General features: G+C 46.6%; 1 protein-coding gene across 8 annotated transcripts in view; it reads left to right on the top strand.

Annotated features, from left to right (window-relative positions):
• ETS1 (ETS proto-oncogene 1, transcription factor) overlaps nucleotides 1-22,648 on the top strand; it is a 122,297-nt gene extending 99,649 nt beyond the window's left edge. For all 8 annotated transcript variants that reach the window (XM_008171069.4, XM_008171068.4, XM_065570626.1 and 5 more), the window contains 2 exons: nucleotides 14,818-14,936; nucleotides 15,946-22,648. In XM_008171069.4, the coding sequence (XP_008169291.2) occupies nucleotides 14,818-14,936; nucleotides 15,946-16,161 (335 nt within the window). In that variant the 3' untranslated portion in view covers nucleotides 16,162-22,648. The remainder of the gene's footprint in view (nucleotides 1-14,817; nucleotides 14,937-15,945) is intronic.
• Nucleotides 22,649-25,850: the final 3,202 nt, after the last annotated feature.

The following is a 25,850-nucleotide window of genomic DNA, read 5'->3' as shown; positions in this document are numbered from 1 at the left end:
AGTTCCCTATCTCTGGAGGAGGCTGGTCCAAATACCCCATAACTTTGGAGGTGCCCAGAGTCTGGGTTCCAATGTCGTGACACGGGCCCATTCACCGGCTGTCTCACTTCAGTCTCCAACTATCTATTGGAAGGAAATAGCTTTTGGGCATTGCTGTGAGAGCAGATTCCTAGCAGTGACCTAGAGGTGAGAGTCCCTGTTATCCCATCATGTCTCTTGAGCCAGCCGGTCTTGGTCTCATTTATACCTGTGCAAAGCGGGTGCAAAATTGCCACCTTGCTTAGTCCAATAGCGATTTACCCTTACTTTGCACAGCTGTGAATAAACCATGTGCAAGGCACTGGAGAGCCAGACCCCTTACTTTTCAAGGTAGGTGTTTTCATCATCATCTAGGACAATTTTTCTCCTCTCCGTGCTGTTATGCAGTGCGCCGTCAACATCTCTGCAGCCCTCCACCCCAGAGGTGGCTGCATTTTGAGAAGCACTGCACCGTCTGAGTATAGTTTGCGAAAGGCTTTTGTAGCCTTGGGAATGGAGAGTGATGGAGGTGTAAAGAGCCTGATTTTTCATGGCTTTACCCTTTATGCTGTCATATACGCCGAATATTAGCACTTGCCATTCGCTTTGAACAGGGGTATGGCAATGGAGAATTAGGCCATAGACATTCGTGAAGTGCTTCTTTCTGACGCTATGTTGCACAGTACTCCAAGAGCAATACTAGCCTCCGTCTGTCCTTACTCACGGTGAGCAAGGCTGGCAGAATGGGACTCTGGGCATGCACACAATCCGTGGAGAGCTTTTCAAGTGTGTTGATGGCTGGCTTTTTCCCCTGCAATATTGGAACAGTTTGCCCTTATTTGTTTCGGAATCTAGGCGAGCAGATTTTTGTTATTGAACTTTGTACTGATTTTTCAGTTTGAGGGGGGGAAAAGTAGAGGAGAGTGGAAGTTGATTGGACTTCAGAACTTATTTGAAACCAAGATCAAAGAGCCAAAGAGGTGCAGCACAGTATCTTTCGTCAGTTCCCCTTCCACTCATGAATAGTGACCCCTCATGCACCTACTGGTGGCAGCTGTGCGCTGGAGGAGTCTTGAGGCAGAAATAGCATGTGCAGATAAAGATCAAGAGGCTCGGAGCAGATCCTGAGGTGAGACCCTCCCAGAAATCTCCTCCCACTCACACAGTTCCTCTTAGGGCTGATAATTTTATTTCTTGTGGGGGGCGGGGGGATGAGGGGGAGGTGGGAAGATAATTTTTGGAGCTATGTGTAAAAAGGAAGTGGTTTGTTGCTATAGCTTTAATTTTAGAGAGAGATCAACCCAGCCGACTGAATGGGAGTCTTTTAAGTGACCTGTGCAAAAAAACCCAATTGAATCGTATTGCATTCCTGTGTTAGATACTGCCCTATAGGACGTGACTGGTGAAACACACACAGCTGTGGGAGGGGCCGTGCGACATAGCACAGTACATTCATCATGGCTCCATTCCATAATATACACTTCATTTGTTTCCACAAACTAGGCCCACAAACAGCCCTGGTATTATTTCCCCCCCAAGCCAATGAATTCTTTCCACTTCTAATAGAGCTTTTCACCACGGGAATCTCAAAGTGCTTTGGAATCCTGATGGCCCTATGCACTAGTGCCGATCCCCATTTAATGGAGGAAACTGAGGCACAAAAGTATGTTGCTGAATTAGGGGCAGAGCTGGGTACAGAATCAAGATCTCCTGTTTCCCAGTCCCATGCTCTCTGAGTATGGGACCATACTTTCTCCTCCAGTAGGGGGTCTTGGTATATGCAATACAGGGCACCCAAGTGCCCATTTTCATGTACAGTTACTTTGCAGGTAGTGGCAAATGTTTTAGGACATTTTATGCTGATGATCAGGCACACATTTTCCTTTGCTTAGTTTCCTCCCATTGCTTTATGCCCTGCCTCCTCATATTCGGTGCCATTGCATTCTTCAATGGGGACACTTAGCAGGGTTGTTGGGGCCAATATGCGTCAGGGAAGAGTCTCACATGTGAGTTCCTTTCCAAAGCCTGCTCATACAGTGTGACTCTAGGCCTAGTGTGGTCAGACTCTTTGAAGAAACTTGACTGAATCTCCTAGTCAGCCGACCATACAGAGGGAAAAGCCTTTCCCCTCCCCCAGCATCAAGAAAGTCTCTACTCAGTCCTTGTTCTGCTCATCAGAGTCCTGAAGTCAGTAGGAGTTTTGCCTTGAGCTAGGTCTTGAGACCATGCCCTAGTTACAAGGGCTTGTGCTGTTTCTCTCCAGCTCTGAAGCTCATAATTTAGAGCCGGGCAAAGTTTTTCAGACAAATAGGTTATTCTCCAAAAAATACAGTTTCTGTTCGACCAAAACTATTTGTGAATTTGGCTGAAATTCGGTGAATATATTGGCCCAATATATATATATTTTTTTAAAGTCAACAAATTTTGTTTTAGAGAGACAAGGTGGGTGAGGTAATATCTTTAATTGGACCAGCTTCTGCTGATGAGAGAGAAGTTGGTCCTATAAAAAATGTTCCCTCACCCACCTTGTCTCTAATATCCTGTGACCGACACGGTACAACAACACTGCATACAGAATTTTGTTTTATTTTCTAAATGAGATGTTTTGCCTTTTTTGTTTTGACATTTGGAGCAGATATTTAGGTAGATTTATTTTAAATAACAGAAAGGTAAAAACCCATCCATTCATTTTAGATTAAAAAAAAAAAGCATTTAGTTTAACCCAATGTGAATTTTCTTTCAGATTTTTTTGGTTCACACACTGAACCAAAACAGTCAGTTATTCATTCAGCTCTATTCATAATCAGCTGTCAATAAGTAGGATGTATATAACACAGAGCATGTGCCTAACAGAAGGCCAAGTATCTCCCAAAGAGCTCTGGGTGCACCGTGCATTGGTGAAACTGATCTGCCCCAAACTAAATCCAGGCATTTCACTTCACTATTATGTGTGATGGACACTTGACAGAAAAACAGAGCACCAATCCCCGTAACGAGTTAGATCCTTTATTCCACACAGCAGTACCACCAGTCCAGAGCATCTCTTTGGAGTCATGCCTCCAAAAAGTGCGATCTTTACTTATTCCCATATCAAAGCACTCTTGACTACAACCCAAATGCTGCCTGCTACACGTTAGTGTAAGAAACATGCATACGCTTATGGTAATCTCCCTTGCCATGTTTCAAATGCCATTTTGAATCGGTGGGGGGGGAATCCCTAAACACCAGACCCAAGGTTTTTCCAAAGTGACTGGTGATTTGGGATGCCTCCATTTTTCAGTGCCCAGACCTTAAGGGGGCTTGATTTTGGGGAAGTGCTGAGCACCTGTCGTCTGAAATCCAGGCTCTTTAAAAGCATCTCAAGTTTGGTCCCTGGAAATTGAGGCACTCAAAATCCCCAGTCACTTTAGGACATTGGCCTTTGCTCAGTCTAGTGGAGTTGCTGTCTTTAGAGCTCAGTTTAGTAAGGGCCTGGACCTGCCTCATTATTGTAGGACAACTGCTGCAGCAGATGAAGTTTGTGGATGTGTCAATCCAGAGGTGTGATGATAAAGATCTCCGATTCTCCGGGGCCTTGCATTTCCTCTCCTCATTTACACCCGGATAAAGGGAATTCAGTGTGGGTATAAAATGCAGCCGTGTGGATCTGGTTGCAGGATACAACCACTTTGCCCAAGAGCAAGTGACAACACAAGCTCCAAAGCAGAGGAGAATTAAACCTCCAAAATTCTAATCTGGATTAAGATATTTCCAAAGTGCGGGGGTGTTTGGAGCTGAGGTTTTGGTTCAGGCCATCTCTATAATGGGCCCTTGCAACCTCTGGTTTTACTGCATGCTGTAGCTTTTAAATTAATAGAGACAGTGGTGAGCCCAGAAAAGTGCTGGTATTTCGCATGCTCCTCCCTTCCAGGAGATAATGCCCAGAGCTCACGCTGGGAAGAGACAGGGCTTCCCTATTTAAAAATAATAATAAATAGCAGAAAAGGCAAAACAGGGCAAGTGGGGTGGTGGAGTGGGAGTCAGGACTTCTGAGTTCTATTCTTAGCGTTGGGAGAGAAGTGGTTTCTAGTGACTGGAGCAGAAGACCTGGGAGCCAAGATGCCGGGATTCTGTTCCCAGTTCTGGTAAGGAAGTGGTCTCTAGCAGCTAGAGCTGAGGACTTGCAGTCAGGACTCCTGGGTTCTATTCCTTACTTGGCCACTGACTCACATAATGGCTTGAGCAGGTCTCAGTCTCCATGGCTCAGGTCACCAATCTGTAAAATGGACACAACAATCTTTACCCAGGCAGCAAGGCTCCGTTGAGGTTTGCCGAGCGCTTTGAGCTCCTCTGAGCAAACACATTGGGCAAGCGCGTGGTATTTTTGGCTGCGATCCCTGTTTTGTATGTAAGACATTGACAATATCGGTCGGCTTTTGTTCTCAAGAGCCTGCTTTGCCGATGGCACTGGGAGGTGCCGCTGTGCTTTATCACTAGAGAAGCAGCGTGCCGATGGTATCAGCCCTAGGAGGCGCACAGTTTGTAGAGAAGGTGCATTTTGGCGGAAGCCCAGCTTGCATTTGATGTGTTCATAACTCAGCTAGCGAGCAGAATTTCAAAGCTGCCTTATCTGCCCCCACATCTTGACCTAATTTAACAAGTTGCCATGGTTGCTCGGCGAGGTTGATGCAATTCGCTTATCTTTGGGGGAAGAATGTAACTGCGCAAGAGTTCATGAAAATTCAGTTTCTAACCTGTTTCCACACTCACGGGGACATGGCTAGGTCAGCTGAGACTGCTCTTCTTACCTCCTGGGGGGGCATTTTCAAAGCTCTGTGCCCAAATGCCCGCTCCAGGGTTGAGATTTTCAAAGCAGTCTAGGGGATTTAGACACAACTCTTCCATGACAGTAGGGCGAGTCGGGTCAAAGAGTGAGACCTGTGGAATGGTCTCCCAAAGGGAAGCAGTAGAACCTCCATCCCTTGAGGCTTTTAAAAGTGGACACACAAAGCACTGGAGAATATAGTGCAAAGAATAAACCTGCACTGGTCCAATGTAATGAGTTAGCTCTTAACTCTCTCTGATTTCTGTGACCTGTTTTTTCCATGATGCGTGCCGGGAATCTTTAGCCTGACCCACTTCAGCCGCTGATCTCTTAGCCAGGGGGACCATCTAGCACTTCACACCTCCTTCTGCCCATTGTGGTCACTTGCCTGCATCACTGTGGGCTGGTCTCCAGCAAATAAAATAGCACACAGAGCAGAAACGTGGGGTGTGTTCGCTTCACGAGGCCTAGCGCGTCAGCTTCTCTGCAAAGCCCTTGACATTTGGCTGTGGCTTTCCATAGAGTTATTACTTGTAGTGCAGTAGTGCCTGGAACCCAGTTGATTTCAGAGCCCTGTTTTGCTAGTCACTGTACAGAGACTTGATCAAAGACAGCTCCTGCCCCAAAGAGCTTAGAGCCTAAATAAACAAGGCAGAACTATTACCCCCTCATTTCATGGATGGTGAAGCAATACCGAAAGATGAAGCAACTTACCCAAACGTATACAGCAGATCAGTGGTAGAATGAGGAACTGAACTGAGATCTCCTGTGTCTTAGGCCATCACGAATGAGTAAAAAGTTACAGGTGCTTTAGAGGGTAGCCTGGTGCCTAAGGTGTTTATAGCCCCAAATTAATAGTATACAGGGTCTTAATTAATAGCATGCATTAGTATGCAAGAGTATTATGCAATTATGCAAATTAGGCACTAGTATGCATGCTCTTAATTTCATTCTTAGTGACCGAAGTGTTGCCACTTCTTTACTGTGCTGCCAGGGAAGAAGACAGCCAACATGAGACTGCAGGGGACTATCTGGTTCCCATGAGACTTTAGCTCCGTGATACATGCAGAAGCATTTCCATTGAACAAATCACTCCTGCAAGTGTCCCCACCACTTTGCTCAGCTGAGATCCAGACCTGAGACCCCCCTTCCCCAACTGCCAAAGGTCTGACAGATGTCTCCAGAATATGCATTGGAAAACTCTTCTCTCCCCGCAAATCCCACTCCCTATTGCAAAGACCAGTGGCCCATGTTGGACAAGCTGTTGTTTCTGAGCAAGGACTGCCTGTTCCATTTAAAAGTGAAAGAACACAGCTGCCGGTTTACAAGAAAGAAATGACAGCATCGAAGAAAGTGGGTCTCTTTAGGAGATCTGCATACTCCTTCTCTTCTTGCTGCCGCCCACGCTGCCGGCTGAAACTCACAGGCCTGACAGGTGCGATCTGAAGGGGTTGCGGGGGGGCGGAAGTGTGCTGTCTCCAGCCAACGTCAGAAAGCCTGTTAACTGCACTGTTCTCAGTTCCTCTCAAGTCACAGGAAGAGATGCTCAGGGAGCCACATGGAATGCGACCGCCTGGACATCTACATTCAGTGCAGTTGCTTGGGGAGAAAAGTCAGAGTCCATATGGCATTCTTGACTACTCCCTGCTGCTGGAGAAGGGTGAAGTCGACCATCCCTGTGAAGCTGGAGTGGAACAGTTATGAGAGTTCATAAGTGCATTCAGTTGCCTCTGGTGGACAGACAAAAAGTGGCTGTTCCTAGGGACAGGCGGCTGTGGGCGAGTGGTTGTTTCATTGCCTACCCTGTTTGGATTCCGGTTCAGTATGAACTTTACCTGCTGTTGAGGGATGATTTCAAGCGTAACTTTACATCCTAGTTTCCCCTACGACCTGCTTCTAGCTTCCACTGCAAATGGCTTTTCGAGGTCCGTTTCTCACCCTAAAGTGGAACCCGGCGGATGGGGCCCGGGCTTGGTTCAGTGGCCCATATGCCACCTGCCAGACATATGCAAATGACAGTAAAATCAGCCCCATGCAATGCTGCCCAACCATGACCGTAGCTCAGCTTTTAAAACAAAAGTGTGCAGCCCGAACCACCGAGCGGCATGACCTTTGCACTTCAGAGTTGACTCTTCAGTGATATAGTTTTACTAGTCACTCCTCGGAGCAGCTAATCAGACTATGAAATAGCAGGTTTTGGGTGCCATGAACACAGATAGTATATTGGACTCCCAGTGCCACCTTCATGACAGAGGCCTGAGACCCATCAGTACCCCCAGTCCATCCTCCACCTGCCATATGGGCTGGCACTCCCTAGCTTGCATGCTCCACCGTGGATGCTTCCTGGATTCTTTTGAAACTAGGGATGATCCCAAACCAAAATGCTGGCTCTGATCATACCCAACTTTGAGGCAAGGTGGAGCTGAACTTTGCCACGGAGATCCATCTCTGACGCTCCTCTAGGATGCTCCTAACAAAGCAAAATTTGGTGAGGGAGAGAGACGGGGAAGAACTGCCCATGGCTGATATGGGGGATGAAATGCAGAGGTACAACCTCACCACTGTCCAAACCTACCCACTGTCCAGGGCCAGCAAACAGGTCTTGGCCCCTCCTGATTACATTGGTCTCTGAAGCTCTGACATAGGAGGTCCAGGTCAAGGTCAGTGCGTGACAGAAGTGAAGGCTGCTTTGGAGATGTTGCTATGCCCACTTGTTGTGTTTGGTTGGAACCACAAACCACACAGCGAAAAGAATAGGTGCGCCGCTCTCGTTTTTTGTTTTGTTTCTTTCAAACAATGGTGTTGGGGGAGGGGGTGTGAAAATCAGCCAGAGAAGGAGCGGGGTGACATGTTTCAGATAGGGCCTCACCATGTAAAGTAATGGCCTGTCTATGATGGTGGCGGGAGGGAGGAAAAAAGCCTGGAGGGGGAGTTGCACTGATGTAGCCACACTAGTGCAAATAGTCTTTGTAGATTCATTGCATCAGTGCAAGAGAGGGCTTGAACCAAAGTGATTTACCACCGTGCATTGCCCTGGTGTAAACCCTATCTGGTACTCATGCAAGCACTAGGGAAGTGGTGCAAGTTTCCCTAGTCGAGTCCTGCCTGCCTGCCCCTCTGGGCTCAATCCCACTGTTAATAGGACCCCATTAGGACCCCTTCCTAAAGTCCTAATAAAAACCCAGTGTTGCCACAGATCTCTGTGTTTCTAGCAATGCCTCATAGTTATAACAGACTCTTTCATCTAAAAGGGCTTTGTAACCACATCAGACACTGCTGAAATGTGTCCACCTCTGGGGTGGGCTATGGCAGCTGTTTAACAGCTCACCAGCAACGGTGTAGGGCAGGAAGTGAAGCATACCACATTCATTTCACTCTGCAGGGGGCGTTTAGGCAGGCAAAATTCACTGACCATGGTAGAGTTTGGCTTAAAGGCTGGGGTTAACAAACTCTTTTGCAATAGGGCCCAGGGACATTTAGGCCTCATGTGTCTTGGGTTTGGGCTTTGCATCTCCTTGGAAAGCAAGCACTGTGAACAGTGCAGCACCCCATAGTACCATGCTGCAGCATTCCTTCCTTCAGCGCTGGTCCAGAAGAGTGGCACCTACGTTATCACCAGCATCTCTTCCTGCGTCCACCTGCATTTTCCCCTGTTGGAATGACTAGGCCCAGCAGTGCTTAACTGGCGAGACCCAATGAGATTGTAGGCCAAGATGGTACAGCTACAAGTGGGAGGCTATAGGGGGAGAATCTGCTCAGGAGGTGACATTCTCCTCTGTGCAGTGAGACAGCTCAAATCCTGAGGGCCACAGAAGTTCCCTTCTAAGCCACTTCCTAGCAGCCCCATAGGAAGGCAGAAACAGAGGGACAACCTGGGAAAGTGACCTGGCTAGGACTCGTGCAGTGCATGCCCAGGAGCGTGTGTATAAAGAGGCTTTGCTCAGACAGGGTTCCCACTGTGGCAGCATTTCATAACCAGGCTTAAGAGGCATATTTTCCCCATGATGCTCGAGAATTCCTAATGCGTGATGCTCCCCAATGCTCTTCACTGTGAGGGAAGCGAGACAGGGCGGCCATTGTGAGTCACATTTAGCATGTGAGCCCCCTCTGACTGGCTCTATTCTTAGCACGCCCTCCCTCCCTCCCAGGGACAAAGGTCATCAGGCTGCACTCAAGGGACAGCCCCAGAATTCAGAGGCTTTGCCTTGGGGGTGGTGTGCGTGTGAGGTTGTCATCTTTCCAGGGCTCGTATGAAAATGAGTGGGTTCAGCGAACCCTCCTCCGGGCATGGCTGAAAGCTCCCGGATATGTTTGAAGCGACCCCATCACAAAAGACAGCTTGTGTTTGCACCCTCCCTGCTTGCATCTGTGTCCAAGGGCTGATATCTGTCTCGGGATATTCCGCCTGAGGTCAGCAGTGCATGGGACTTGTCTGGCCTTCCCGGGAAGGGATGCATCTTAGCTGGAGGTTCTGCCTTGCCCTCGGCCAGTGTCTCATCTGGGCCACAGCTCCACCAACTTAAACCAGCTGAGAATCTGAAACCACGGGTGGGGAGGACTGTAGGACTGGCAGAAGCAGAGGGATGCTGGGGAGCTCCTCTAGTTTCAGAGACTGCTTGTGTCACTGGGAAGGAAGTCTTTTCCAGTCAGGATTGAAGTTACTTCATTTTCTAATGATTCTTCTTAATAGTCCACTGGCAATTGGCTTTTAGAAACATCAATTGCCAGCTCCTCTCTTGGTGTAAATCATTGGAGCTGTGTCAATTTACCCCAGATCTGGGCCCCAATGCCTTGGTTGGTAACTGCCCCCCTGCTCGGCTAGATGGATCCAGGATGTGGAAGAAGGATGAAGGCTGGAACAGAAGATGTGGGAGATGGGCAGCTAGAGGGATAAGGTGCTGAGTGCTTGGAGAGATGAAGGTGCTGATCGCAGAGAACAAACGTGTTCCTTAGCTACCTGTGCCACCCAGCACTTTGAAAATGTAACGCCGTGTCAGTGCTGCGTCTTATTGGGTAGAATTTTTAAAAAATGCCTTGGGGAGTTAGGTACCCAGCTCCTGGGCTTCTAACTCCCTTGAGCACTTGAAAAATCTCACCCATTACTAATGCCTGTTCCATGACTAGATGAGAGCCTCATTCTCCAATGTGCTCATCCCAGATCCTATCCTCACTATAACTCACATACAGCCCAATTTTCGCCATACGTCCTCAGTGCTCACAGCCCTCTGCCTTAACAATTGAATCTTCTCTAGGAAAGAGATGCAAATACTAAGAGAGGTGGTGCCCGATAAGGCAGTCTCCCGGAGCTGTGCTCTGTCGCACAGGCTCAGACATGCAGCGTATGTTAGTTCCTGCTGCCTCTTGCATCTGTTGACTCTGACATTTCAAACAAGGTGTCGCCCCAGCAGCAGCAGGGCTGTGATGCTTCTGTACGGCTCGGTGCGTGTGTGCATGAGCTGAAGTCTGCTTGCTAGCCGTGCAGTAAACACGTTTGTTTTCAGACTACTGATCCTCCAATGAGCAGCTAGGAATAGACCCCGTGGAGCCGGACTCCTAGTCCTCGGCACTAGCCATTGGACAGCATTCCCTCCTGCAAAGAAAAAACATCCTGCAGGATGCCGTGCCATGTGATTCCACACCCCATACAGTGATAAATTGCTGGGCTTCCCTGCACCTTTGCATGCCAGCTGGCAGCAGAGTGCGAGGAGAACATGCTAACTGCACTGGGCTCCTTGGCCTAAGGTTAGAGAAATTTCTCTCTGGAAGCTTGGAAAACCTCGAAAGTGCTCATTAAAGCTGGTGTGACCTGGTGATGTGCCAGGCCAGGGCAATCACTTGTCTCAATGAATGTTTAATTACAGCCCCTCCCATTAGTTGGAACATGCATCAAAGGTTAAGGGAAATCAACAGGATAGGGAGATACTGGTCTTCTTTTTACTCTGCATCCCAGTGTCAGCCTGCCCAGACATTAGTTAGAGCAGCTAAGGGGCTGCTCTAACTTACTCTAGGGGAGCATTGGTGTAAAGGCATCTGCTCTGGCCTGCTCTTGGCTTGCCTCTTTCACACCCAGCATCTCCCCTTTGCCAGTGACAGTGGCAGGCCCAGAAGCTGGTTCAGTTGGTATATTTGACATTGGGACATCCCCCTCCACAAGGGGAATTCTCTGTTGTCTATTTAGGGCTAGAATCTGTTCACTTTTGCTGACATACTATGGCTGGGTAAATTCATCTTCTACCTATGCACCCCGCCGAGCTGTTAGCAAGGAGGGTGAGCGGCAAAGCTGAGATCTCCCAAATTTGGGGGCATCTGGATCAACCTATTATAATACAGGCAACTGCAAAGTCCCTGTCTGAGCTGCCCCAGTGTAGCGATCTGGGAAGTGTGGTTGCAGCTCAATCCCTACCAAATATAGACAGTGTGTAACAAAATCCTCTGAGCCGATATTTGGCAAAGCCGCACCGCAGACAGTTTGCTCACATATTTCCCTGCAGAATGTAAGTCTCTCTCTTGTTCATATCTGGGGTAAAATAGATACTATGAACCCGATTTGGTTTGCATATCAATGCACTGATAGCCAAGAGTCTCAGAAAAAACAACGAGGCGTCCTTGTGGCACCTTAGAGACTGACACATTTATTCGGGCATAAGCTTTCGTGGGCAGCCCACTTCATCAGATGCATGGAGTGAAAAAGACAGGAGCAGGTATTAGCTAGCGGATAGTCAGGACTCTATCAGGGTACATCTACGCTGCAAACAAACTAACAAAAAATCCCCACAGCAGCAGCTCTCTGAGCCCAGGCTTGGGTTCACAAGGTTCACGCTAAGGTGCTAAGAATAGCAGTGTAGACGTTCCTATTCAGGTTGGAGCTTGAGTTTTGTCAATTGCTATGTGGGGTGGGTCTCAGCTCCTGAGCTTCAGCCAGAGGTGCCGGAGCGTGAGTCAGAGTCTGTAGACCTGGGCTCTGAGACTGGCTGCATGGTAGTTTTTTGCAGCGTAGCTACCCTGTGTTCCTATGGCCCCATGTGCTCTCACACCTTAGTAAATCAGGAGTAGCTCCACTGAAGTCACTGGGGTTTCACCAAGATGGGACTGCAGTGAGATCAGCACTCTAGAGCCAGAAAAGAGACACTAGGTCCCATTTAGTCTGTCCCTTCACCAGGCAGGAGGGTTCCCTCTCTACTAGCGGTTTGTCTAGTTACCAATAGTTTTAAATGTCCCCATCACTGGCAATTTTTAAATCAAAATTTGGATGTTCCTTCTAAAAGATCTGCATTTGTTCCAGCAGGAATTCTTTGGGGGCAGTTCTCTGGCCTGTGTTATACAGGAGGTCAGACTAGATGATCACAATGGTCCCTTCTGGCCTTGGAATCTCTGACTCCAAAAGCAATAGGACATCATCCATCACATCCCTTGGCAGATTGTTCCACATCCTCTGATTCCCACCAGCAGGAATTTTATCCTGACGTGCAGTGTGATTTGTCATCAAGTCACTTCATCCCAATGTTCCATTAGCCACCCCTTCTGCCAGCTCAGGCTTATACCCATTGCCATTATCAGTCTGTTCTCCTTTCCCTCACATCAGCTGTTGCCTAACCCAGCTTTATATATTTAATTCTTTTCTTGTAAGTCATTCCCTGGATCATTTTCGTTTGCCCTTTTCTGAACTCCTCTTAGATGTGTCACTATCTTGCTGGAAGTACGTTGCCCAAAGCTGAACACCGTGTTCTAGGTGTGGCCCCACATGAAAGGTGCTAATCAGACAGGTTTTGGCTTGAGGGCATCCATTTTGGCTTTGGCTGGGACATGAGTGAAAAGAAGAGATCAGTATTTAGGAGTCAATCAGCATATGACTGATCGAGTGAAAGCCTTACTGGAAAGTGTGTAAAGTCACAATCTCTCAGGGCAATGTGCTATGTACCTTGCGTAAGCCTGCTTAAGCACGTAGGCAGGAGCGGCGCCAGGGTTTTTGGCACCCTAGGTGGGGGTCCTTCGTCGTTGGCAATTCTGCGGCGGTGGGGGTGTCCTTCCGCGCTCCAGGTCTTCGGGGCACTTCGGTGGCGGGTCCTGGAGCGAGTGAAAGACCCGCCGCAGAATTGCCGCCAAAGACTCGGAGCGCGGAAGGATCCCCCCCCCGCCGCCGAGGGCGGCAAAATGCTGCCCCCCCCAAATCCTGGCGCCCTACGCCTAAATTGAAGTGCCATTCCTGCACGTAGGAATCAGATACCCTGAGGCATGGTAAGATACAATGGAGATAGACAGGGAGTACAGTGCCTTTAAATTAATTGTCCAGCCTCAGCCAAGTACAGCTGAGGCCCCCTAGAGAAAATCAGTTCTGGGGGCAAGGAGAATTTGGCATCCCTGGGCATCTGATTGCTGTAGAGAAACAACTTGTTTGTTTTCAGCTGATCAGATGAAGGGTGTTCTCCTCCCAGAATCGTTATTCCTGACACAGACGGAAAAAGTTAGTCAGCAAGAGACGGTTCGGATTTAAAACCACCAACTTGCGCACTGCAGACAAGTGGACACCACACAGTGCCAGCTGGGACTAAAAGCACAGGAAAGTTCACAAGATGATCACTGGGAGGGTTTTGACAGCAGATGCATGCGTGCATTGCCGTTTCTTGACAAATAGCCGATGGCCGAAATTAGCACCCATATGGTACTTGCAATGGAGCGGCAAAACAAATAGCTTTTTATGACTCAAATGTATATAACAAGGGAGGCTTCACCCACAGACCCTTCACCTCCGTATCCATGATGATACATCATGAGAACAATCACCCGGGGAACTTGCTTCTGGCCAGCTAGGAGTTGGTTGGACATTGCAAGCTCTCCTCTTCTGCTGACTCCAAGCTGCACAGTGTGCAAAGGGATTCAGGCCCAGCTGATTTCAGGATGTCATGGCCAGGAGGGATTCTATTTGCAATGTTCTAGGACGCTGCTGGAAAATATACAAGCACCTTTAGTACAGAAGACCCTCGTGTCAGCCCGCACACTCCAATCTCGCAGAGGCTCTAGTATTCAAGAGGCTAACCTGTGAGACCACCTTCTGCCTACCCTCCATTCTGTTACGTTATTACAGCGCTCATCAGAAATGCCTTCCTGCTTCCCAGGTGCCCACCTGCCCAGCCAACCCTATTCCTTGCAGCAATAGCTGTACCGGCTGCACTGAGTTGCCTCTTGTTCTCTGCGAGTTTATGTAGGTGGTTCCTGCAGCAACATGTCCTGGAGTGAGGCCAAATAATTTTCATACCTATGTCCCCTTTATCACATCTCAGTGCACAGCCATGAAGCAGAATGCGAAGGTCAGAAGGCGGCGTGTGATAGTGTAGGAGTTCGAGCAGTGGCTGGGAGCTTTTTGGCATGTAAGCGAAGACAGCTCTTCGGTGGCAGAAAAATGATTCCTCCCTATTTAATGCCAAGAAATAATCCTCTTTACGTAACTTAGACTGAGGTGAAACATTCCAGTGGTTGAACATTCCACTCGGACTGCAGTAGGAAACAGCTTTACCTGTACAAGTTAACTCTCAAACTGCCAGTTCAGCTCAGATCTTCACTTGGACTGCTACTGTAGGCCCCTGAGATGTCAGTTTTTGTATACAGTGAACACCACCTATTAATATTAATAATAACTGATATTAAGGTTGCACTCAAAGATCCCATCCCGGATCACGCTCCCACTGTGCTAAGCACAATGTATAAACACAGAGGAAATCATAGGCCTCGCCTCAAGGAATCCGAAGTCTAAGAAGGCCTCAAGTGCATCCACGGAGTTTAGAAAGGGAGTTGAAGGCATCCGAGTCAGGGGTGGAGCATATAACTGAACCAGAGTCATAGGTCCCAGTGCTCTCTGTCCTAACAAACAGCCAACACATTTTGTATCCATCTGCTTGCGTGCCTCTTCCCATGGAGGAGGATGGATGGAAAGAAATCGGCATCGGTTTCATTCCTGGCTCACCTGGTTTTAACAACTTGTGGCTTCTTTGCATTCCTAGGCAGTGGACCCATCCAGCTGTGGCAGTTCCTGCTGGAGCTGCTCACCGACAAGTCCTGCCAATCCTTCATCAGCTGGACAGGCGATGGCTGGGAATTCAAGCTCTCGGACCCAGACGAGGTATGGCCCATTATAACTGATCAGAGACCATTGAAAATGCTTAGGAGAATAACCTAAGTCCTCTCTCTTCATGGCTGAGATGCTACAAGTCCTGTCAGTATGATCCTGTGTGTGTGTAGGGAGGTGGGGGGTGGAACAAGGTAGTAGGGTGTTGCTCCCTCAATGTTTTCTGGAAAAATCAATGGTTTAGAGTGCCCATGAAAGTCTGATTATTAATGAGCAATTATGAATTGTATTGCAGTGGCATCTAGAAGCGAGGTGAAATAGTTCATACCAAAGTTGGGATTTTTTGGTGAAAAATGAAAATTCAGCAACAGCAAAAGGCATCGCCACTTTGTGTCATTTTTGCCCAATCGTTTCTGTCGGGAGGAAAGATAATTCTGAGACGAATAAAGCGTTTCCATTTTTCAGTTCAAAATTTCCTTTAATTGTATTTAAAAAAACAGTCAAAAATGGTTGAAATGGTTGAAATTGAAACAAAATATTGCAACGTTGTAAAAGAAAAAAAAAGTTTAGTTGGAGCCAAAACAATTTTTCTTGATTTGCCAAAAATCTTGAAAAAAATTGTTTTCAGTTTTACCCGACACTATTTCCCCTTGATGTTATTTGCACAGCTCTAGAGGCCACCAGCCGTGGACCAGGCCCCAAGCATGCTAGGCGCTGTACGCACAAAAAGACAGTCACTGCCCCAAAGAGCTTAAAATTATCCCCTTCCCCATCTCCTGTCTTCATCTGATTCCACTTTATGATCCCCCAGCAGAGTCCCTGGGTGCTGTTTCACCAGCCCAGGAGGGATTTGATCTGCTGGCCCTCTGCAAACCCTGACACTCAACTCCTCCCTGAGTCCATTTTTCATGATGAGAGGGAGAAAAAGCTTATCACCATTAGCTCTCCCAGCGGCAGGAGCTCCCAGCCCTTTATCACCCAGCCAAGCCAGGAGGAAGAGACTTATTTTTAATATCTACACTTAATCTATGAGCCCTTCTTCACCTTTGTTCTCCTCTTCCAGGTTGCCAGGCGATGGGGCAAGAGGAAAAACAAGCCCAAGATGAACTACGAGAAGCTGAGCCGTGGGCTTCGCTACTACTATGACAAGAACATCATCCACAAGACGGCCGGCAAGCGCTACGTGTACCGTTTCGTCTGTGACCTGCAGAGCCTTCTGGGCTACACGCCCGAGGAACTCCATGCCATGCTGGACGTCAAACCCGATGCCGATGAGTGAATCGGACCAGCCAGACTGTGTGGAAGGTTGTGTCGTGTCGGTCTGGAGATTCAACAAGACCTTAAAAAAATTTTTTTTTTTGCAGTTAAATATCTATCTATATTTTTTCAAGAGCAACTCAAATTTGACATTTTTGATGGGGAGAGGAGGGTGGGCAAAGTCAAGCTTTTGGCTGAATTTGACAATGTTTGGTTGGGAGAAGAAAGATGGAACTTTTTATCTGAAAGTTCTATGAGAGGTTTTTGAGGGTGAATTTCTTAGTTTTAAGGAAGCCAGAAAAATATAGCTCACTTAAAAAAAAAATTAAAATAAACCCTTCCCATCTCATACCATCTGGAAACATTATTAATGAAAAGATCCCCTTGATTACTGTGTTACCAGCGCAACAAACTGACAATTCAGGAAGTGACAAGACTCCTAAGGATTATGCGATTGGTTCTTTTATTGATGGGAGGGGCAAAGGGAAGGTGGAACTTCCTGTTTTGTGGGAGGGGATGACATAGGAAAAAACAAGAACAGTTCTTGTTCCTTTGCTTTTCTGTCGGTTATTTTTCTGTTACACAAAAGACAGATTTTTTTTTTAGGAGGGACCAAGATTTTTTTAATTATTATTTGTTAAAATTTTATTTTATTAAATTTTGTGCCAGTATTTTTTTTTAAATAGTCTTAAGCTCCAAGATGGTCTCAGTCTTGCAATATTGTGTGTGTATGTATGTTTCTATTATGCCAGCAGAGAGTTTTATCACAGTGAAGAAAAAATAATTGTTTATGTAGACCCCACTGGAGAAGTGTAGCGCTCTGACTTATGATCTCTGAATCTTATGTGAAGGAAAATGAGTGCCAAATCAGCCACCAAAAATGCTGGGAGGATGCTTTGCATTTGCATTGAGTCCCGTGCACTTTGCTCTATTGTTTATTGCTAAAGCTGGATGAAATGTCTCAAAAGGAAATTTTGTTGTTGTTGTTGTTAAAAAACATCTTTTTGGGACAGCCATATTTTCAGAACCATGGTTTTTGTTTTAAATTTCTGATGTATCGAAAATGTTGCTGACATTTTCATAGATCATTTTCAAAATCAGAAAGTGTTTTTTTTTTTTAAAGAAATGTTTTTAACACTTTGAAGTAACTGCTAATTTGTTTTGTTTAATATCCCACACAGTGACTAAGCTGAGCAAAGAAGTTCAGTTTTGACATTTTCCTATTTTGAACGCAGTCAGTGCTGAAGGGAAAATGGAAAAATGTGTTAGGGAAAAAAAATCATGAAAAGTTTTGAACGATGAAAAGTGAGACAAGGATGATTTGGAAACTTTTGATGTTTTTTCCCTCCACTTTTGACCAGTGCTGCCTGCAGTGCTGTACGGTCAGCCATTCTAGGCACATCCAAAATGGAAACTCAGACTCAAATGGGAGCAATCCCTCAAGATGCCGAGCACGCAAGCCCAGTCCAGTGAAACTTGCACGCACATGCTTAAACTCACGAACAGCCCCATTGAAGTGAGTGGACTATTTGTGTGCTTGATGTTAAGCATGTGCTTAACTGCTTTGCTGGATCAGGCTTTGAGCCCGGAGTGTGTGGATACAGCTTAGACACGGAGGATCTATTTACACAACAAACTCCTCCCCGCAGCAGCAATTCTCAGAGCCGACTGAGGTTAAAAATATCAGTGTGGATCTTCGGGCTCGCGCTGAAGCCTGGGTTCCATGACCCTCCCGTCTTGCCAAACTTCAGATCCCAGGCTCCAGCCCGAGCCTGAACGTCTACACTGTTGTTTTTAGCCCCACAGCGTGAACCCCAGGAGCCTAAGTCAGCTGGCCTGGGCTCTGAGACTCGCTGCCATGGGTCTTTTTTTTTTTTGCTTCGTAGACATCCCTTAGGGCCTGATCCTCCTTTCCCTTGCCCTTTGTAACTCCATTGACTTCAGAGGAGTCACTCCTGATGTACTCCTGGTGTACATCAGGAGGGGGATTGATCCCACTGAAGCTAGTGGCCAACTCCTCATTAGCTTTAATTCTGGATCAGTCCCAAAGTGAAGGGGAGAATCAGGCCCTGAGTTTTAAATGTTTAGACCAGATTCTGAAACCAGATCCACACGGGTAAATCCCTACTAGTCTGACTGTAGGATTTGGGCTTTCGACTTTAAATATCTTTTTTTTTTTTTTTTTTTTTTTGGTAAAGACAGTATTAAATATTTGAACTGGATATATTTTCTTTAACGGCTGAACTAATTTCCGAAGCTCTGTGGTGAATCAATACAGAGAGTGGGAGGGTGGAGAGACTTTGTAGATCAATGCAGGGGAAACAGAACAATGGGAGATCATGTATCAGGTCTGCAGAACTGGGCTCTGAATAAAAGTTGCTAAAAACACTCTTGTATTTAGTCTGAACATCCAGTTTGCTTCCTGTTTTCCCATCTCTGTGAAGTCAGAGCGCTGGGGTATAGGAGGGCAGGGTCAAACAGGAAGCCATGGGATGCTGTCAGTTGAGTTCTATGGAAAGATGATGCCCTGACACAAAGGTGCTGAGCTCCCATTGGACTCTACAAGAATGGCATGTGTTCAGGCCCTGTGAATATCAGGGCGTTCGTTTTTAAGCAAGCTTTATTTGATTGAAATTCAGTCAGGCCCGGCGTGTCAGAGAGCTTAGCCTGGCTTAGCAGGCTGGTAGGTGTAAAGCTGAACACATGGAAAAATGTAGCAAGCTGATTAGGGAGGCGTTTAAACCAAGAATGTTGAAGGCAGATGGTGGCTATGGGGCCAGGGAAGTCCAGGTGTCAGAGTACATGTCTGGGGCTAAGACCTGATCCCGCCCGACATACAAAGAGGACTGGTGCAGATGAAGGAAAGCGTGATGGAAGGAAGGTGAAAGGAGCATGCACTGAATGAAGAAAGAACAGTCTGCCTTCTGAAAGAGCAGTTCTCATCTAGCATCCGGAGCATTCAATGCCTTTAACCCTCAGCAAAGGGGGACTGGCAGCTGTGGCAGGTGAGAGATTGCAGAAGTGAGAAAGGAGGGCTGATGCAAAAGGGGATTGGAGTTCAGCTCAAGCTGGAGGAAGCAAAGGAAGATGCTGATGTTGTGCTGCTGTAGGCCAGGTGCTCCTCCTCCCTGCTAGAAACTAGATGCAAAAAGAGAATATGTGAAGTCAAACGCCCGTCCAGAAGGTGACTGATTCATAGCTGTGTACGGCGGGCTGCGCTGTAGTGGGAAGGCTGAGTGAGGCTGCTCCCTGCACTTTGAGTAGGCTGAAGGCATCTTGATGGAGCTTTTGAGTGATAAAGGTGGTAGTAGCTGAGTGCAGAGAGTTAGTTTGGGCTTCTGAGAAGATATATAAGGAGGAAGATTTCAGGCTCTGTTTTCCAGGGAGGCAGAGAATCACTTGAACCAGAGGTGATTCCAGCGAAATACACTTGTCCCAAATAAAACCAGCATAGTAGCCTGTGACTCTTTAAATTCTCAACTGGTAACACAATTCTCCTAGGCTTTTAGGGTCTTATAAGTTCCATAGAACCACAGAAAGTGCCCTTAGGTTAATACGTTACAGTGTCCGTTCTGGGCAGTTTGTAGCCAGACCTTAAATCATCACCTTTAATTTATAGGATTACTCTTGTAAAGGGTGTTAGTGATCGGGGCAGATGTCCCACCACTCTTTCTGCCTTTTAACCCACCCAGCAAGGGTCTGTCCCCTGGGGTTGGTCACAGTGCAGGGTCCCCCAGTTCAGTTCAAGCAGAAAGTCAGTCAGTAAGGGACCTCAGGAGGTCATCTAGTCCAACCCCCTGCTCAAAGCAGGACCAATCCCCAACTGTTTTTTTTGCCCCAGATCCCTAAGTGGCCCCCTCAAGGATTGAACTCACAACCCTAGCAGGCCAATGCTCAAACCACTGAGCTATCCCTAACCCCCTACTTTACTATGAATGGTTGGGACTTGGGTTTGTGTGCTGACCCCCAATATTTCTGCCAGACCTGATCAAGTCATTCATTCCACGAGGGTTGATTGTGGGCAGATTTTCTGTATTAAGCTGTTTCTACCCAAGACAATCTGTTTCCATAACATACAGGGATATGTTCTCAAACTGATCTAGAAGGGCTACAAAATGAATGGCGCCATCTTTGCCAACATGTTCCTACCAATGCTTTGCCAAGTTTACTCACCACCCTTTGCCATCCAGATTGCAATCTGCATGTAAATGCCACAAGCGTCAGACAGAATAGCTTTGCTGACATGGACTGACTTGACCCACAATTTGCTTCCCCTCCCTCCCCCCTTCTAGGCTAGAGACTGTCACAGAAAGCACAGTGTGCTGTTTATACACTGGAAAATTGCAGATTTTTTTTTAAATGCATGTTGACTATTGAACAGGGATGTGTGACCCAGATGAGATAAAGTTAAGGCCAAATATGTACCTGCACCTAAACCTCCAACTGCATCTTTTATGAGGTGTGAAAAAGTTTGGTTAACCTACATACACGCAATATCTATAGAATGTGTGTGAAAGAGAGCGTGCACTGGGGTTGCAATTCACCTCTGTGCAAAGATCCAGCACGAGTCTTATTTTGATGGGTTAACTGGTGTCTAGTGCTGGCCCCTCTGGACTGGGGTGAATTGCACCCTGGGCAAATATTTAAACCAGATTTAATTCAATGAATTTCTCTTTTGTTCTGGAATTTCTCAAATCTGTTTAATTGATTCCAAATATTTTTATGACTAATTCTTGATCTTGTAGTTCACTGCAAGTACTTAATAGCCAACATATTGTGCTTCAGCACCCAAGTCACATGATATGGGCCCATTTTTCCAACTGGATGAGGCTAATTCTATGCATGTCATTCTTACTCGCCTAGAAATGTAGGGCTGGAAGGGACCTCTAGAGATCATTTAGTCCATCCCCTCCATGCTGAGGCAGGATTCTTTGTATCGTTGAATACTTGCGGTCAGGAATTCAAAGTTTGCTTGTTGGGAATATTCTGTGACATTGGTTTAAAAGTGGCTTTCTTCCAGTAAAATTATGCCCTGGAAAGAAAAGGGACCTCAGTCAAAGGGAATTCATTTAAAAAATTTGAACAGATATTTACAGACATTTTTTCATTACAGCATTTGCCCATCTCTCGCTGTGTATGTGTAGATGATTATAATACACAAAAGATGATACACAGTCACCTATACATTTGTGTGTATTAGAATCACATACACACATGTGTACGTGTGTGCATCAGTTTTTTACACTCGATTACACTTCCCGGTTCTGCCCAGAAGAGTATTATCATTCTGTGAGAGTCCACTCTTGAGGTATATCTGAACAGGACATGAACCAAGTTATACATAGTTCTGAGAAAAGAAGACTGAGGGGAGACCTGATAGTCTTCAAATATACTAAGGGCTTTTATAAAGAAGATGGTGATCAATTGTTCTCCATGTCCAGTGAAGGAAGGACAAGAAGTAATGGGTTTAATCTGAAGCAAGGGAGATTTAGGTTAGATATTAGAAGTATCTTTCTAATTGTAAGGATAGATAAGCTCTGGACCAGGCTTCCAGGGGAGGTTGTGGAATCCCCATCACTGGAGATTTTCAAGAACAGGTTAAACACACACCTGCCAGGGATGGTCTAGGTTTATTTAGTCCTGCCTCAGCATAGGATGTTGGCCTAGATGACCTCTTGAGGTCTCTTCCAGATGTACATTTCTAAGATGATTCATCATTGGCCTGAAATGTAACCTTCTCTCAGGAGATTTCCAGCTCAAAGTCAAGATAAAAAAAAAAAAAAAAAAAGAATGGTTCCAATATGCATCTGAAATTTAGGACACATCCAAATCCCTGCACTTTTTGAGCATCGCTGTTTGGGAGGTGACCTTGATGGGGTTATTAGAGCTTGTTGAGTTTCTTTTCATTCTAAACACTGCAAATGTGCTTTCCTTGGCATGCGTCTCTCTGATGGGGTCTATAGAACATCAGTCGAGCTATTGTCTACATTCCAAAGAATTTTAAATACATGATAAATATATGTATACATGTGTGTTATAATGGAATATCCCCAGGAATTAACTGCCTCAGTAAAAGAACGTGTCTTTTTTTTTGTTTTGTTTTTACACATGGGATTTTTTTAAAGCTGATAAACATAGAGAAAAAAAGAGATTGTTATATTGTGCTGTTCAACTATTTTCCAACTTGTATTTTCATATAATTTATATTTTTTAAAAGTGAAAAAAATTTAAAAGCAAGATTAAAAAAAAAAAGAGGAAAAAGCAGGTGCTTTTTTTAAAAAAAATACCAGAACTGAGGTAGCTTAGAGATGTAGCGGTGTGTGTGTGTCTGTGTGTGTGTTTAAAAAAAAATACAAAAATCTCCCCTCTGAAATGGATTCTTAAGGGAGGGATTGGTTTTGTTTTAATTGCTGATGCTGGCACATCATTTTGATGGAGAATTTTTTATATACTGTAGCCTTATTTCATATTGTATTTTAAACCATGTGAAATAAAAAAAAATCATAAAGGTTTGGTGTCAGCATGATTATTTCTCCCCCGTCCTGCTGAAGAGAGTTAGATTGTGTCTTTTGTGGTATTGCCAGCGTTCAAAAAACATGATTCAGACACCAAAAAAATCGTGAGATTGTCATAAAAATAAGGAGATTGTACAAGCAATAAATGGGGGGTTCTTTTTATTTCCTTCTGGTTTCTGAGCCTTTGGCAGTCACATTTTTGAGTTGCAAGGGCATGAAACTTATTTTTCTTTCATTAAATGAAAGCTGAAATTTTCATGTAATCACAGGATTCCAGGAGCTGTGGCTTTAAGAAAAGCATCAAATTCTATGTCACACAATACTGATGTTAGGCTGAGTCCTCAGTAAAGAGGTGGCCTGTAAGGTGCACAACTGCTAGAATAGTCCTAAGAGATGTTGTGACTTAGAGACCCCTCAAAGGCACAACAATTTCCCAGCTACCTCCTTTGATCTAGGGCGTTTCTGTGTAATAAGTTGTTGCTGGGTGTGAGCTGTTCAAAATGCAGAATTTCCATCCTGTGGGATGTTCTAAGAGTTGGAAATTTCCTTTCATCCCAAATCAGAACAAAAAGTCGACATCTTCTGTAAAATTAAAACTTCCGTTTTGACAATACCCCCATATCACTCCTCAGTCTTGCCATCAATGTCCTACGCAACTCTGCCTCCAACTTCCATCTCAGACCTGGCCTCTCACGGCCTACCCATTTACCCGCCCACTCGCCTCTTCCCCATGATATCCTCTACACATGGAACAGCCACATCCCAGTTCCTGTTCTACAGGGGGGAAAGGTGTATGTTCAGTCTGTTCCCACAAATCATTTTGATACCATGGAATCAGCATTGTCCAAAGGAAAACCGTTCTCTTGGTAAATTTTCAAGCAGCTCTACCTACCTGGGCTAGCGTGACAGCAAATTGCAACATGTGGCCAAATCATTGTGGGACTGGAGGCGAAGTCTTGTCCCTGCCCATCTGCTGCAGGGAGTAACTGCAAGATGTGCCACTTTTCCTCCCTTGAGCTCCAATTGGTTTACAGACATGAAGCAGGCACTTGGTCCTACACACTCTGACCCAAGATTAGCTAACCAATGCAGGGGGGGATGGGGAATCCAACTGCTCCTCAGAGCCCTGTGGGAGCGTGTCGAGGTCATATTCCAACCCTACCGTGCATGGATGGGTGAAATTCACCCCAGCGTAGAGGAGTCAGCACTCGACATATGCACCGCTTAACATCTTGCTTGAAGGCCTGGTGGTGAGCCTTCACCCAGAAGGGAATTTCACCCTTAACTAGGCTCATCGATAGATAAATGCACAGCTCTAGCTACGGGGAAGTTATATTGTCAATGTCACTTCCTAAATTGAAAAAAGAAAATCTTTTTGGATAGCAGTAAAAGAGACCCCCTAGCAGGGACGTCTATTAAAGTGGGGACATGATGGACGTTCATTTGCTTGAGTTAATGAAAATTGGATTAGACAAAGCACTTGAGATTACACTATTCATATTTGTTTAGTGCCCATAATGTAGTGGAAAAAGGGAAGATGGATATAGAGCAGAGGTGGGCAAACTTTTTCACTAGGAGGGTGGTGAAGCACTGGTATGGGTTACCTAGGGAGGTGGTGGAATCTCCTTCCTTAGAGGTTTTTAAGGCCCAGCTTGACAAAGCTGGGATGATTTAGTTGGGGTTGGTCCTGCTTTGAGCAGGGGGTTGGACTAGATAACCTCCTGAGGTCCTTTCCAACCTTGATATTCTAAACTACAGCCTGGCCCTTGAGCTCCCGGCTGGGGAGGCTAGCCCCCAGCCCCTCCCCTGCTGTCCTCCCTCCCGCACAGCCTCAGCTTGCCATGCCGCCAGCGCTCTGGGCGGCAGGGCTGTGAGCTCCTGCCAGGCAGCACAGTGGCATGGCTGGCTCTGGCTGGGTGGTGCAGCTGCTAGTCCTGGTGTTCTGAGCGGCATGGTAAGGGGGTGTTGGATAAGGGGCAGAGGGTCCCAGGGGGCAGTCAGGGGACGGGGGTGTGGATAGGGGTTGGGGCAGTCAGGGGACAGGGATCAGGCAGGGTTGGATGGGGGGGCGGTTAGGGGTGGGGGGTCCTGGGAAGGGGCAGTCAGGGGACAAGGAGTGGGGGGTTGGATGGGTCGGGGGTTTTGAGGGGGGCAGTTAGGGGGCAGGAAGTGGGAGGGGTCGGATAGGGAATGGGGGCCAGGCTGTTTGGGGAGGCACAGCCTTCCCTACCGGGCCCTCCATACAGTTTCGGAACCCCAGTGTGACCCTCAGGCCAAAAAGTTTGCCCACCCCTGATATAGAGTATACAGAGTGCAATGGGGAAATGCCAAAGAGGAAATAACTTGAGCTCACAGCTTGTAGGCACCATGGAAGCAACAAGCATAGGCGAATATGAACTATGACAGGTTGGTGGCCATCTATCTATCCAGGAACTAAGACAGTTGTCATGAGATATATTTTGGGGGCAGAGTTGAGCAGGGTATTGAAGACAAGGTTGAGAAGTGAGCGGGGGACGAGGATGGCGTAGCAGAGGGATGGGACCGGAGGTGACCCAACAGTTTGTTGCCGCAAGTTCCTGATGCTAATGGTTACTGACACCCTCATGTTCTGACAGCTGGACTGGTTTAAATAACACCCAAATCTGGAGGATGATGCTGGCCTAACCGATTGAAACAGTTTAGCACACAATGAGGCTGCTGTCTTTGAAAGCATGTCTCTCCCCAGTGTGGGAACGCAAAGCTTGCTTGACACAATGCTAGGTAGTGAGGTCATGTGGTTAGTGAAAAGGTCTGGCAGCCAGGAGCAAACCTGGGTTGTAATCCCAGCTGAGCCACCAACATGCTGTGTGACCTTAGCTACATCTTTTGATCTCTTCGTGCCTCCTTTCATCCCAGCTGGAAAGTTGGGGAAGGCAACGAAACCTCATGCAGCAGCGAAGCGGAGCTGCCCCGGATAAATAAATGGACAGGGTTGCTCTGTTCTCAGCTGTTTCTTTAAGACTTTCTCATAGGGTTACTGCCCACCTCTCTGGGGGCCTCAATGCAAATCACGCTGAGGGAATAACTGAAAATCAGTTCGGTGGCCTCATTCCAGACCATGCGAAACATTTGTACACATCACAAAAGACCACCATCCCCCTCAAGCTAAAACCAGGACTGAGCTGGGTGGGGGAAGCCAGGACTGGACTAGCAGCAG

This window comes from Chrysemys picta, chromosome 16 (genome assembly GCF_011386835.1).
Source record: "Chrysemys picta bellii isolate R12L10 chromosome 16, ASM1138683v2, whole genome shotgun sequence".
NCBI lineage: Eukaryota > Metazoa > Chordata > Testudines > Emydidae > Chrysemys > Chrysemys picta.
This window is presented reverse-complemented; position numbering and strand designations above follow the sequence as displayed.